General features: G+C 46.8%; 1 protein-coding gene across 2 annotated transcripts in view; it reads right to left on the bottom strand.

Annotated features, from left to right (window-relative positions):
• ALDH1A2 (aldehyde dehydrogenase 1 family member A2) overlaps nucleotides 1-14,915 on the bottom strand; it is a 73,482-nt gene that overhangs the window by 8,197 nt on the left and 50,370 nt on the right. For both annotated transcript variants that reach the window (XM_060755810.2, XM_060755809.2), the window contains exons 5-8: nucleotides 12,061-12,122; nucleotides 11,831-11,959; nucleotides 9,154-9,267; nucleotides 372-474 (exon numbers count right to left, since the gene is read on the bottom strand). In XM_060755810.2, the coding sequence (XP_060611793.2) occupies nucleotides 372-474; nucleotides 9,154-9,267; nucleotides 11,831-11,959; nucleotides 12,061-12,122 (408 nt within the window). The remainder of the gene's footprint in view (nucleotides 1-371; nucleotides 475-9,153; nucleotides 9,268-11,830; nucleotides 11,960-12,060; nucleotides 12,123-14,915) is intronic.

The following is a 14,915-nucleotide window of genomic DNA, read 5'->3' as shown; positions in this document are numbered from 1 at the left end:
ACTTGACACTTCCAAATCCAGCTTGCTAAGTGCACCCCTCACATTAGTTCAACCGATAAGAGTTCTTTCTCTCACCCTGGACATGAATGCTTCCCCAGGTATCTTATATACTCTGCTTGCTTGACCACAATCACATTCTCTGAAGTTGCCAGTGTAGGGGAAATGTCAGGAGAAAATGCTGCTAGAATGCACTCACCACACAGCCTGAAACCACACAACAACACCCCAGGGATTCTGGCTGTGGGAGCCTTTGACAACACATTTCAAGAAATTCTTGAAAGAGATACTGGTAAAATAACGGAAGGTTTGAATGGGCAAAAGGAAGGACTCTGGCTATCTATCTTATGCACGGCAAAGAGACGTAGACTTACAGTCTGCATCTGCAAATATGATGTTGGGGCTCTTCCCCCCAAGTTCCAGGGTCACTCTCTTCAAGTTGCTTCTTCCGGCGGCTTCTTGGATCAGTTTCCCCACCTGGAAAAGGTTTTTAAAAAGGTTATAAAGCAATGCCTTGGAGTTGGAAAGATCAGTTGTTGACAAGAAGCGTTGCCCAGGGGACGCCCGGCTGTATTGACTCCGTCTTCGAGGAGGTTCTTTCTGTGTCCCCATTTGGCCTGACAACGCAAGCAAAAGGATTGGAAACAGTCCAGAGCCAACTTCCAAATGCCCCGAAAGATGTCTCCAGTGACTCCAAAGAGAACCTCCTGAAGCCTGACCCTACTGAGACCCAAGCGTGGGCTTCCCACCTACGGAACCGTGAAGCCAACAGAACATCGAAGATCTCATCCTAAGATGAGCCGTCTTCATAGACCTGTCAGCAGCCTATGAGACTGTCAACCACCATTGCCTCCTCCTGAGAAAAATGTATAGTATCACAAAGGACGACCACCTCACCCGCCTCGTAGGAAACCTGCTACAAAACAGGAGCTTTTTTGTTGAGTTCCAGGGCCAGAGAAGCAGATGGCGGAAACAGAAGAACGGCCTGCCTCCGGGGAGCGTGCTTGCTCCATCCATGTTCAACATCTACACAAATGACCAGCCACTGCCAGAAGGGACAGAGAGCTTCATCTATGCTGATGATCATGCCATCACCGCCCAAGCAGGGAGCTTTGAGATGGTTGAACAGAAGCTCTCCGAAGCTCTAGGTGATTTTTGCTGCCTATTACAGAGAAAACCAGCTGATCCCTAACCCATCTAAAACACATCATCTTTTCATGCTTTTCATCTCAAGACCAGACAAGCATCCCGAGCTCTGAGGATTATTACCTGGGAAGGAAGGAATCCCACTGGAGCATTGCAGCGCACCCAAATCCCTGGGAGGAATCACTCTGGACCGTGCTCTGACCTACAAGAAGCACTGCCTGAACATCAAGCAAAAAGTGGGCACTAGAAACAATATCATATGAAAGCTGACTGGCACAACCTGGGGATCACAACCAGATGCAGTGAAGACATCTGCCCTTGCGCTATGCTACTCTGCTGCTGAGTACGCGTGCTCAGTGTGGAACACATCTCACCACGCTAAAACAGTGGATGTGGCTCTTAATGAGACATGCCGCATTATCACGGGGTGTTTGCGCCCTACACCACTGGAGAAATTACACTGCTTAGCCGGTATTGCACCACCTGACATCCGCCGGGAAGTAGCAGCCAATAGTGAAAGGACCAAGGCAGAGACATCTCCAGCTCATCCCCCGTTTGGGTATCAGACAGCACGTCAACAACTTAAATCTAGAAATAGTTTTCTAAGATCTACAGAGATACTTGCAGGAACACCTCAGCAAGTGAGAGTCCAAAAGTGGCAGGCTCAAACCCAGAACTGATACCAAATGAGAGACTCCCCCCTGGGCACACAGAAGACGGGGCGACTTGGAAGGAGCTGAACAGACTGTGCTCGGGCACCACGAGATGCAGAGCCAACCTCAAGAAATGGGGCCACAAAGTGGAGTCCACGACATGCGAGTGCAGAGAAGAGCCAACCACTGACCACCTGCTGCAATGCACCCTGAGCCCTTCTTCCACATGATGCACAAGGGAGGAGCTCCTTGCGGCAACACCAGAGGCACTCCAAGGGGACAGAGACTGGTCAAAGGACATCTAATCCACTACCAAGTTTGCAAATTTTGTGTTTTGTCTGTTAGAAATGTAATACAATTGACTGGTTGCCCTGACACGACAAATAAATCTGTATGTTGAACGGTATCCACTCGAATGATGCGCAGAAATAACGTGATCATAGAATCCTAGAATCCTAGAGTTGGAAGAGACCTCCTGGGCCATCCTCCAGTCCACCCCCATTCTGCCAAGAAGCAGGAATATTGCATTCAAATCACCCCTGACAGATGGCCATCCAGCCTGTTTCAAAGCCTCCAAAGAAGGAGCCTCCACCACACTCCGGGGCAGAGAGTTCCACTGCTGAACGCCTCTCACAGTCAGGATCAACATTTGGAAGCAAGGAAAGGAAGGAAGGGTGGGCACAAGCAGGGTTCCAGGGAAATTTGAGCCTTCTTGCATGGCGGCGGCATTGGGTTTGTTTTCCTTTCTGTGGACGGGAGTGCAGGGAGCCCAGGCCGAAGCGGAAGGGAGGAGGATTTATGAGGGTCCCTTCCTTCGGTTCTGTTTGGCTGTCTTTGCTCTTTCTTGGCTCTTTGGGTGGACAGATGGCGGAGGGAGGAAGAAAGAGTGTCTCCCCCACTGACTCTCCAGCCAAGAGGAGGAGGGACCTGTCTTGGCAGAGGCGCATGCCGCTCCCAGCCCCTGGCCACTCTCCCAAATGCAAGCCTAGACCTAGAGCAGTATTCCAAGCACAAGGAAGGAGGCTGGAGGAGGCCTTGTCCTGATGATCTATCTGGTCTGGACTACAAAGGACCAGGTAGACCTGAGTTAACATTTGAGAGAATATTTATGTGTGTGCAATGTCTCTCTCTCATATCTATATACATAAAAATGTTCCGTGTGTCATGAGTACCTTAAAAACAAAAGAACCAATGAACAAAATCACACCAAATTTGGCAACAAAACATCTCACTCAAAAAATTATGATTTTGTCATTTGGGAGTTGTAGTTGCTGGGATTTATAGTTCACCTACAATCAAAGAGCATTCTGAACTCCACCAATGAACGAAATCACACCAAATTTGGCAACAAAACGTCTCACTACACAAAGGAGTGACCATCACTCAAAACATTATGATTTTGTCATTTGGGAGTTGTAGTTGCTGGGATTTATGGTACTCCAACAATCAAAGAGCATTCTGAACTCCATCAATGATGGACTAGAACCAACCTTGGGACACAGAACTCCCATGACCAACAGAAAATACTGGAAGGGTTTGGTGGGCCTTGACCTTGAGTTTGGGAGTTGTAGTTCACCTATATCTAGAGAGCGCTGTGGACTCAAACAAGGATGGATCTGGACCATACTTGGCAGGAATACTCAATATGCCCAAATATGAACACAGATGGAGTTTTGGGGAAATAGACCTTGACATTTGGGAGTTGTAGTCCCTGGGAATTGGGTATTGTGCCAAATTTGGTCCAGCGAATGGAAATACAACCTGCATTTCAGATATTTACATTATGGTTCATAACGGAGCAAAATTAATGTTATGGTTGGGGGTCGACCATAACATTATAACAGAACCATAGTGTTATGGTTGGGGGTCAACACAATATGAGGAACTGTTTTAAGGGGTCGTGGCAATAGAAAGGTTGAGAGACACTGCCCTAGTGCAAAGGAACCACGACTAGAAAGGGATCGAAGGAGAAAGTGAAGGGCATGCAATGGCACGGAAACTCCTGGGGATGCGTGCGTGCGTGGAGGTGTGGGGGTCCCATTTCAAAGGGCCAAGTGACTGCTCGTCTGGCGGTCAAGGGGCTCCTGGGATGCCCAGCCTTGAAGGAAGGAGGGAATGGCCATGGGCTTTGCACAGTGGGCGCCCCTAATGATGCGTGGCTTGAAGAAGAAAGGCTGGAAAGGAGGAGGAGGAGAAGTGACCCGTGGCCAGAGAGAGGCGAGCCGTGAAGGGACCCTGGACGCATCAAAGGCCCAGGCGTGGCTTCGTGGACGCAACTGGGTCCTTTGGAAAGAGGCTGGTCCACTAAGGCAGCTTGCAAAACTCTTGCCAAAGGCCATAATACTAAACTGTTGACTTTACCAAGATCCTGTAGTCCAATGTTTCTCAACCTTCCTAATGCCGAGACCCCTTAATGCAGTTCCTCGTGTTGTGGTGACCCCCAACCATCACATTATTTTTTTGTTGTGACTTCACAACTCATAGAATCCTAGAATCATAGAATCCTAGAGTTGGGAGAGACCTCGTGGGCCATCATCCAGTCCAACCCCATTCTGCCAAGAAGCAGGAACATTGCATTCAAAGCACCCCTGACAGATGGCCATCCAGCCTCTGTTTCAAAGCTTCCAAAGAGGGAGCCCCCACCACATCTGACATCTTGCTCCTGTTCTGAATTGTCATGTAAATCCCTGATTTGCAGGAAAATGTTACAGAGAATGGATATGTCCAACTACTCTGGCACAAATACACAATACGCCCAAATTTGAATACTGGTGGAGTTGGATTTTGTCATTGGGAAGTTGTAGTTGCTGGGATTTATAGTTCGCCTACAATCAAAGAGCTTTCTGAACTCCACCAGTGATGGAATTGAATCAGACCTGACCACACAGAAATCCCATGATCGACAGAAAATGCTAGAATGGCTTGGTGGGCATTGACTTTGGGTTTTGGAGTTGTAGTTCACCTACATCCAGAGATCACTGTGGACTCAAACAATGATGGATCTGGACCAAACTTGGCACTCAATGTGTCCAAATGTGAACACTGGTGGAGTTTGGGGAAAATAGATTTTGACATTTAGGAGTTGTAGTTGCTGGGATTTATAGTTCACCTACAATCACAGAGCATTCTGAACTCCACCAATGATGGAATTGAACCAATCTTGGCACACAGTTCTCCCATGACCAACATAAAATACTGGGTTTGGTGGGCATTGACTTTGGGTTTTGGAGTTGTAGTTCACCTACATCCAGATATCACTGTGGACTCAAACAATGATGGATCTGGACCAAACTCTACATGAATACTCAATATGCCCAAATGTGAACACTGGTGGAATTTGGGGGAAAATAGAATCTTGACATTGGGAGTTGTAGTTGCTGGGATTTGTAGATCACCTACAATCAAAGAATATTCTGAACTCCACCAATGAGGGAATTGAACCAAACTTGGCACATAGTACCCCCATGACCAACCGAAAATACTGGAAGAGTTTGGTGGGCTGTGTCCTTTGGTTTTGGAGTTGTAGTTCACCTACATCCAGAGATCACTGCGAAACGTGGACTGTCTACAGGCGTCACATGCCAACTCCTGGAACGATTCCATCAGCGCTGCCTCCGGAAAATCCTACAAATCTCTTGGGAAGACAGGCGGACAAACGTCAGCGTGCTGGAAGAAGCAAAGACCACCAGCACTGAAGTGATGGTCCTCCGCCATCAACTCTGCTGGACCGGCCACGTTGTCCAGATGCCTGACCTCCGTCTCCGAAAACAGTTGCTCTACTCCGAACTCAAGAACAGAAAACGGAATATTGGTGGGCAGGGAAAGAGATTGAAAGACGGGCTCAAACCCAACCTTAAAAACTCTGGCATAGACACTGAGAACTGGGAAGCCCTGGCCCTTGAGCGCTCCAGCTGGAGGTCAGCTGTGACCAGCAGTGCTGCAGAATTCGAGGAGGCACGAATGGAGGGCGAAAGAGAGAAACGTGCCAAGAGGAAGGCACGTCAAGCCAACCCCGAGACCACCTTCTACCTGGAAACCAATGCCCTCCTCACTGCGGAAGGGAGAAGATGCAGGTGAAGAACAGTGCTCCACAGCCACATATGGACCCACCCCCAGGACACCGAACTTGGAGGACCATCATCCTCGGACTACGAGGGTTCGCCTAAGTAAGTAAGTAAGTAAGTAAAACCACCTCGAGTTGCTTTCAGGCTGAGAGGCGATATACAAATATAGTAAATAATAATAATAATAATAATAATAATAATAATAATAATAATAATAGTAATAATAATAATATAAAATGGGAAATGCCTCTAGTTTCCATTCCCTCTCCGCTTGCAATCCCATAGCAAGGTGACAGCTTTCCCGATCAATTGATCACCTTTGTGCAAAAGTATAAACCAAGGGCGACATCCCAAGATGGAACCGTTTAGGTTGGCGTTGCCTTAAAGCATCCCAGCTGTTCCCATCGGAGCGGATTGGCTTTCCTTGCCGGAAACGCTTTGCTATGCTTTTCGCTTCCTATTAGAGCAAGCGAGGCAGGTACAGAGTCAGGCACAACAACACAAGGAAGCTTTAAAGGCTTGTGAAGGGTGAACGGCGCACACAATGTATTGTTTTGGCTGCGAGGAACGGCGCGATTGCAATAACCAATCTCATTTAGTAGGCAATACTCCATTCTTCCCTTTCTGAAACACACAACCTGAACCTTGTATTGTCGAAGGCTTTCATGGCCGGAATCACGGGGTTGTTGTAGGTTTTTTTGGGCTATATGGCCATGGTCTAGAGGCATTCTCTCCTGACATTTCGCCTGCATCTATGGCAAGCATCCTCAGAGGTCGTGAGGTCTGTTGGAACTAGGAAAATGGGTTTATATAGCTGTGGAAGGACCAGGGTGGGACAAAGGACTCTTGTCTGTTGGAGCTGGGTGTGAATGTTTCAAGTGACCACCTTGATTAGCATATAATGGCCTGGCAGTGCCTAGAGCAATCTTTTGTTGAGAGGTTATTAGATGTCCCTGATTGGGTTGTTGTAGGTTTTTTTTGGGGATATATGGCCATGGTCTAGAGGCATTCTCTCCTGACGTTTTGCCTGCATCTATGGCAAGCATCCTCAGAGGTAATGAGGTCTGTTGGAACTAGGAAAAAAGGGTTTATAGTATATCTGTGGAATGACCAGGGTGGGACAAAGGACTCTTGTCTACTGGAGCTGGGTGTGAATGTTTCAACTGACCACCTTGATTAGCATTTGATGTCCTGGCAGTGCCTGGAGCAATCTTTTGTTGAGAGGTGGTTAGATGTCCTTGTTTGTTTCCTCTCTGTTGTTGTGCTGTTGTAATTTTAGACATCAGGAGAGAATGCCTCTAGACCAACGGTTCTCAACCTGGGGGTCGCAACCCCTCGGAGGGTCGTTCGGCCATTTTTTGGGGGTCGTGAAGCCGCATTGGCTGGCCATGCCCCTTCCAAAATGGCGGCCGACCCCCTGAGCCAATGGCACTCCCGCACGCTAAGCCATCCACCTGTCCCTCATCTCCTTCTGATGGCAGAAGGAGGCAAGGAACAGGCGAGTGGTTCCGTGGGCATCCCTTGCCTGTGTTGCTCTCCCGCCATCAGGCAGGGGTGTGGAGCAGGCGAGGGCTCTTTGTTGCAGGTGAACTATAAATCCCAGCAACTGCATCTCCCAAAAGTCAAGGTCTGGGGGTCACTCTGTTGGTCATGGGGGTTCTGTGTGGGACGTTTGGCCCAATCCTAACATTGGTGGGGTTCAGAATGCTCTGTGATTGTAGGTGAACTAAAAATCCCAGCAACTGCATCTCCCAAAAGTCAAGGTCTACTTTCCCCAGGCTCCACCAGAGTTCACATTTGCGCATATGGAGTATTTGTGCCAAGTTTGGTCCAGATCCACCATTGCGTGAGTCCACAGTGCTCTCTGGATGTAGGTGAACTACAACTCCCAAACTCAAGGTCAATGGCCACCAGACCATTCCAGTATTTTCTGTTGGTCAGGAGAGTTCTGTGTGGAAAGTTTGTCCCAATTCTGTCATTCGTGGAGTTCAGAATTCTCTTTGATTATAGGTGAACTATAAATCCCAGCAACTACAACTCCCAAATGTCAAGGTCTATTTCCCTTAAACTCCATCTGTGTTCATATTTGGGCATATGGAATATTCGTGTCAAATTTGGTCCAGATCCATCATTGTTTGGGTCCATGGTAGTCTCTGGATGTAGGTGAACTACAACTCCCAAACTCAAGGTCAATACCCACCAAACCCTTCCAGTGTTTTCCGTTGGTCATGGGAATTCTGTGTGGCAAATTAGGTTCAAATCCATTGTTGGTGGAGTTCAGAATGCTCTTTAATTATAGGTGAACTATAAATCCCAGCAACTACAACTCCCAAATGACAAAATCAATACCCTCCCCCAACCCCAGTAGCATTTACATGTGGGTGTATTGGGTATTTGTGCCCAGTTTGGTCCAGTGAATGAAAATACTTCTTGCATATCTGATATTTACATTATGATTTAGAACAGTAGGAAAATGACTGTGATGAAGTCGCAACAAAAACAATGTCATGGTTGGGGGTCAACACAACATGGGGGACTGTATTAAGGGGTCACGGCATTAGGAAGGTGGAGAACCACTGCCCTAGAGGCATTCTCTCCTGACGTTTCCCCTGCATCTATGGCAAGCATCCTCAGAGGTAGTGAGGATGCTTACTCACTACCTCTGAGGATGCTTGCCATAGATGCAGGCGAAACGTCAGGAGAGAATGCCTCTAGAACATGGCCACATAGCCCGAAAAAAACCTAAAACAACCCAACCTAAACCTTGCTTGAAGTTATTGCAGAAGAACCAGGAGATTGGCAGCCTCAGCTTTGCTGGGCTCTGGTTGCTGTTGTTTCCCGCCTCTAGTTTTAATAATATCCATACATTTACATGCCTTCCTGCCGAAGCGGTACCTATCGATTTACTCACATTTGCATGTTTTCAAACTGCTAGGTTGGCAGAAGCTGGGGTTAACTGTGGGAGCTCACCCCACTCCCCGGTCAACAAGTTTAGCAGCTCAGTGATTTCACCCACTGCACTACCAGGGGCTCCAATAATAATATATACATTTTCATATATGTGTATGTATGTACGTGTGTGTGTGTGTGTCTCTGTGTGTGTATATATATATATATATATATATATATATATATATATAATATCCATATTATTGAAATTATACACATTTCTTTTACGTTCTTAGGAATATTATCCTCTCAATTATCTCCAGTCTTTTGGTTTTAGAAGGCAGAATGTATTCCTATATTATGTATTTATATTATTTCTTGTTCCCAAATCCCAGGCCACTGACCTCGGTGGAGCCGGTGAAGGCCACTTTGTCGATCCCCAAGTGGGAGGCAATGGCCGCTCCGGCGGTGGGTCCGAACCCGGGAAGGATGTTGACCACGCCCGGAGGGAAGCCGGCCTGCGGAAACAGATGGACATAGAACCCATTAGGAAACAAAAGTCATGGCGATACAGAGTGTGATTGTTGTAATTATTCTCATTGGGTAGAAGCGGAATGGTCGTCTGCAGGGAGGGTTGTGCCTTCCTGCCTGGCAGAAGGGGGTCAGACTGGATGGCCCTTGGGGGACTCTTCCAAGCCTATAATTCTATTATTGTTATTATTATTATTATTATTATTATTATTATTATTATTAAGCAGGGGCTACATGTCCATCTATCAGGGGGGCTTTGATTGTGCCTTCCTGCCTGGCAGAAGTGGGTCAGACTGGATGGCCCTTGGGGGACTCTTCCAAGCCTATAATTCTATTATTATTATTATTATTATTATTATTATTATTACTAAGCAGGGGCTGCATGTCTATCTGTCAGGAGGGCTTTGATTGTGCCTTCCTGCCTGGCAGAAGGGGGTCAGACTGGATGGCCCTTGGGGGACTCTTCCAAGCCTATAATTCTATTATTATTATTATTATTATTATTATTACTATTACTAAGCAGGGGCTGCATGTCTATCTGTCAGGAGGGCTTTGATTGTGCCTTCCTGCCTGGCAGAAGGGGGTCAGATTGGATGGCCCTTGGGGGACTCTTCCAAGCCTATAATTCTATTATTGTTATTATTATTATTATTATTATTATTATTATTATTAAGCAGGGGCTACATGTCCATCTGTCAGGGGGGCTTTGATTGTGCCTTCCTGCCTGGCAGAAGCGGGTCAGACTGGATGGCCCTTGGGGGACTCTTCCAAGCCTATAATTCTATTATTATTATTATTATTATTATTATTATTATTACTATTACTAAGCAGGGGCTGCATGTCTATCTGTCAGGAGGGCTTTGATTGTGCCTTCCTGCCTGGCAGAAGGGGGTCAGATTGGATGGTCTCGGGGGTCGCTTGCAAGTCTAGGATTCTATGATGCTGACGATGCAGGATTCTGTTATTATTATTATTATTATCATCATTATAAGCAGAGGCTGGATGGCCATCTGCAGGAAGGGCTTTGATTGTGGCTTCCTACCTAACAGAAGGGGTTTGAATTGCCTTCACCTGGTAGGAAGGGCTCAGACTGGATGGCACTTGGTGTCTCTTCCAAGTCTAGGATTCTACGATGATGCAGGATTCTATTATTATTATTATTATTAGCTGTACCCGCCACACTGTGGCCAACCTTCCCTCTTTCTCTCCTTCTTTCCCTCCTTCCTTCTCTCCCTCTTTCCTTCCTGCTTTCCAGTCTTTCCTTCTCTTCTTCCTTCTCTATCTCTTTCCTTCCTCCTCCTTTTTCTTTCTCTTCTGTCTCTCTTCTCTTCCTTCTCTCTTTCCTTCCCTCCCTTTCTCTACATCTTCCCCCCTTCCTTCACTCCCTTTCCTTCCTTCGTTTCCTTTTTTCTTTCCTTCTCTCCTTCCTTCCTTCACTAACTTTCCTTCCTTCCCCCTTTTTCTTTCCCTCCCTCTTTCTCTCCTTTCTTCCTTCTCTACCTCTTTCCTTCCTTCTCTCTTTGCTTCCATGCTTCCTTCTCTCTTTCCTTCTTTCTTTCCCTCCCTCTTTCTCTACATCTTCCCCCCTTCCTTTGCTCCTTCTTTATTTCCTTCTTTTCCTTTTTTCTTTCCTTCTCTCCTTCCTTCCTTCTCTAACTTTCCTTCCTTCCCCCTTTTTCTTTCCCTCCCTTTTTCTCTCCTTTCTTCCTTCTCTACCTCCTTCCTTCCTTCCTTCCTTCCTTCCCTCTTTGCTTCTATGCTTCCTTCTCTCTTTCCTTCTTTCCTTCCATCCCTCTTTCTCTACATCTTCCCCCTTCCTTCGTTCCCTCTTTCCTTTTTTTCTTTCCTTTTCTCCTTCCTTCCTTCTCTAACTTTCCTTCCTTCCTTCCTTCTCTCTTTGCTTCCATGCTTCCTTCTCCCTTTCCTTCTTTCCTTCGCTCCCTCTTTCTCTAAATCTTCCCCCCTTCCTTCGCTCCCTCTTTCCTTCCTTCTTTCCTTTTATTCTTTCCTTCTCTCCTTCCTTCCTTCTCTAACTTTCCTTCCTTTCCCTTTTTCTTTCCCTCTCTCTTTCTCTCCTTTCTTCCTTCTTTACCTCTTTCCTTCCTTCTCCCTTTCCTTGTTTCTTTCCCTCCCTCTTTCTTTTCTTTTCTTTCTTTCTTTTCTTCCCCTTCCCTCCCTCTCTCTTCCCTTTTTTCTGTATTGTCATTTAGCTTTCTGTCATTTAGCTTTTGGGGCTTTTTAAGTCTCTTCTGCTGTGTGTTTTTTTTTTGAACGGACATCCATTGGGTTGTTAGATGTCTTGTGTCCCAATTTGTGTCAATTCCCCCAGTGGTTTTTGAGTTCTCTTCATCCCACAAACAAACATGACATTTTTATTTATATAGATTATTATTATTAAGCAGAGGCCATCTGCAGGGAGGGATTTAATTGTGCCTTCCTGCGGGTGGAAGTGGGCCAGGCTGGATGGCCCTTGGGGGTCCCCTTGTGCTCCATGTTCTCACGATGCTGTGGGGGGGGGGTTCCCGTGGGGGGGGGTGGGCTCCTGCGTACCTCCTTGATGAGGGCGCCCATGTGGAGGGCGCTGAGGGGGGTCTGCTCGGCCGGCTTGAGGACCACCGTGTTCCCGCAGCAAAGGGCCGGCGCAATCTTCCAGGCAAACATCAGAAGAGGGAAGTTCCACTGCAAAGAGAGAGAGAGGAAGAGGAAGTGGAGGAGGAAGTAGGGCATGGTGTCTCTCTCCCAATGGGAAGCAATGGGAAGCAACATGGAGCGCAACTCACAGGGATGATCTGTCCACAGACGCCGATGGGCTCCTGGCGCGTGAAAGTGAAGAAGTCTCCGTCTGGAAGAGAAGAAGGTCCCGTTATGGCAGGGTTTCTCATGAGGGGGTCATGAGGGGGTGTCAGAGGGGTCGCCAGAGACCATCGGAAAACTGTATTTTCTTTTGGTCATGGGGGTCCTGTGTGGAACGTTTGGCCCAATTCTATCATTGGTGGGGTTCAGAATGCTCTGTGATTGTAGGTGAACTATAAATCCCGGGAACTACAACTCCCAAATGTCAAGATTCTATTTTCCCCAAACTCCACCAGTGTTCACATTTGGGCATATTGAGTATTCGTGTAGAGTTTGGTCCAAATCCATCATTGGATTGCTGTAGGTTTTTCCAGGCTATATGGTCATGTTCTAGAGGCATTTTCTCCTGACGTTTCGCCTGCATCTCTGAGGATGCTTGCCATAGATGCAGGCGAAACGTCAGGAGAAAATGCCTCTAGAACATGGCCATATAGCCTGGAAAAACCGACAGCAACCCAGTGATTCCGGCCATGAAAGCCTTCGACAGATCCATCATTGTTTGAGTCCATTGTGCTCTCTGGATGTAGGTGAACTACAACTCCAAAACTCAAGGTCAATGCCCACCAACCCTTCCAGTATTTTCTGTTGGTCAGGGGAGAACTGTGTGCCAAGTTAGGCCCAATTCTATCGTTGGTGGGATTCAGAATGCTCTTTGATTGCAGGTGAACTATAAATCCCAGCAACTACAACTCCCAAATGTCAAGGTCTATTTCCCATAAACTCCACCAGTGTTCACATTTGGACACATTGAGTATTCTTGAGGACTTTGGTGCGTATCCATCATTGTTTGAATCCACAGTGATCTCTAGATGTAGGTGAATTACAACTCCCAAACTCAAGGTCAATGCCCACCAAACCCTTCCAGTATGTTCTGTTGGTCAGGGGAGTTCTGTGTGCCAAGTTTGGTTCAATTACATCGTGGATGGAGTTCAGAATGCTCCAGGACTCTCAGTTGCAGAAGATGCCGTTCAGCACCTTGGAGAAGTCCAGCAAAGCCCAAAATAAGACCCAAAGCAGAGACACTGCCGCACTGGATTGAGCTCGGGAAAAGCTCCTTCTATCTACGGCCCCTTCTGCGCTTCCCAATATCCCAGGATCTGGTCCCAGATTATCTGCTTTGAACTGAGGCCCCTTCCACACAGCAGAATAAAATCCCACATTATCTGCTTTGAACTGGAATATATGGCAGCATGGACTCAGACAACCCAGGTCAAAGCGGATATTGTGGAATGGAATGACCAGGGTGGGACTTTTTGACTCTTGTCTGTTGGAGCTAGGTGTGAATGTTTCAACTGATCACCTTGATTAGCATATAATGGTCTGTTGAACAGAAAGGAGGAAACCATGAATATGAACAAAATCTGGCGACCAGTATTAAAAAACTCAAGAATTACAACAGCACAACAGCAGAGAGGAAACAAACAAGGACATCAAATCACCTTTCAACAAAAGATTGCTCCAGGCACTGTCAGGCCATCAAATGGTAATCAAGGTGGTCAGTTGAAACATTCGCCCCTAGCTCCAGCAGACAAGAGTCCTTTGTCCCCAAAAACTCAAAAATTACAACAGCACAACAACAGAGAGGAAACAATCAGGCACATCTAATCACCTCTCAACAAAAGTTTGCTCCAGGCACCATCAAACGCTAATCAAGGTGGTCAGTTGAAACATTCACACGTAGCTCCAGCAGACAAGAGTCCTTTGTCTCGCCTTTGTCATTCCACAGATATATAAACCCTTTTTCCTAGTTCCAACAGACCTCACCCCCTCTGAGGATGCTTGCCATAGATGCAGACGAAACGTCAGGAGAGAATGCCTCTAGAACATGGTCATATAGCCCGAAAAAAATCTACAACAAGGACATCTAATCACCTCTCAACAAAAGTTTGCTCCAGGCACTGCCAGGCCATCAAATGCTAATCAAGGTGGTCAGTTGAAAAATTCCCACCTAGCTCCAGCAGACAAGAGTCCTTTGTCCCACCCTGGACATTATTCCACAGATATGTAAACCCTTTTTCCTACTTGAAACAGACCTCACTACCTCTGAGGATGCTTGCCATAGATGCAGGCGAAACGTCAGGAGAGAATGCCTCTAGAACATGGCCATACAGCCTGAAAAAACCTACAACAAGGACATCTAATCACCTCTCAACAAAAGATTGCTCCAGGCACTGCCAGGCCATCAAATGCTAATCAAGGTTGTCAGTTGAAACATTCACACCTGGCTCCAGCAGACAAGAGTCCTTTGTCCCACCCTGGACATTATTCCACAGATATGTAAACCCTTTTTCCTACTTGAAACAGACCTCACTACCTCTGAGGATGCTTGTCATAGATGCAGGCGAAACATCAGGAGAGAATGCCTCTAGACCATGGCCATATAGCCCGAAAAAAACCTACAACAAGGACATCTAATCACCTCTCAACAAAAGATTGCTCCAGGCACTGCCAGGCCATCAAATGCTAATCAAGGTGGTCAGTTGAAACATTCACCCCTAGCTCCAGCAGACAAGAGTTCTTTCTCCCACCCTGGACATTATTCCACAGATATAGAAACCCATTTTCCTAGTTCCAACAGACCTCACTACCTCTGAGGATGCTTGCCATAGATGCAGGCGAATCGTCAGGAGAGAATGCCTCTAGAACATGGCCCTATAGCCCGAAAAAAACCTACAACAACCCAGTCATTCCGGCCATGAAAGCCTTCGACAAGACATTAAACAAGGACATCTAATCACCTCTCAACAAAAGATTGCCCCAGGCACTGCCAGGCCATCAAATG

This window comes from Anolis sagrei, chromosome 9 (genome assembly GCF_037176765.1).
Source record: "Anolis sagrei isolate rAnoSag1 chromosome 9, rAnoSag1.mat, whole genome shotgun sequence".
Taxonomy (NCBI): Eukaryota; Metazoa; Chordata; class Lepidosauria; order Squamata; family Dactyloidae; genus Anolis; species Anolis sagrei.
This window is presented reverse-complemented; position numbering and strand designations above follow the sequence as displayed.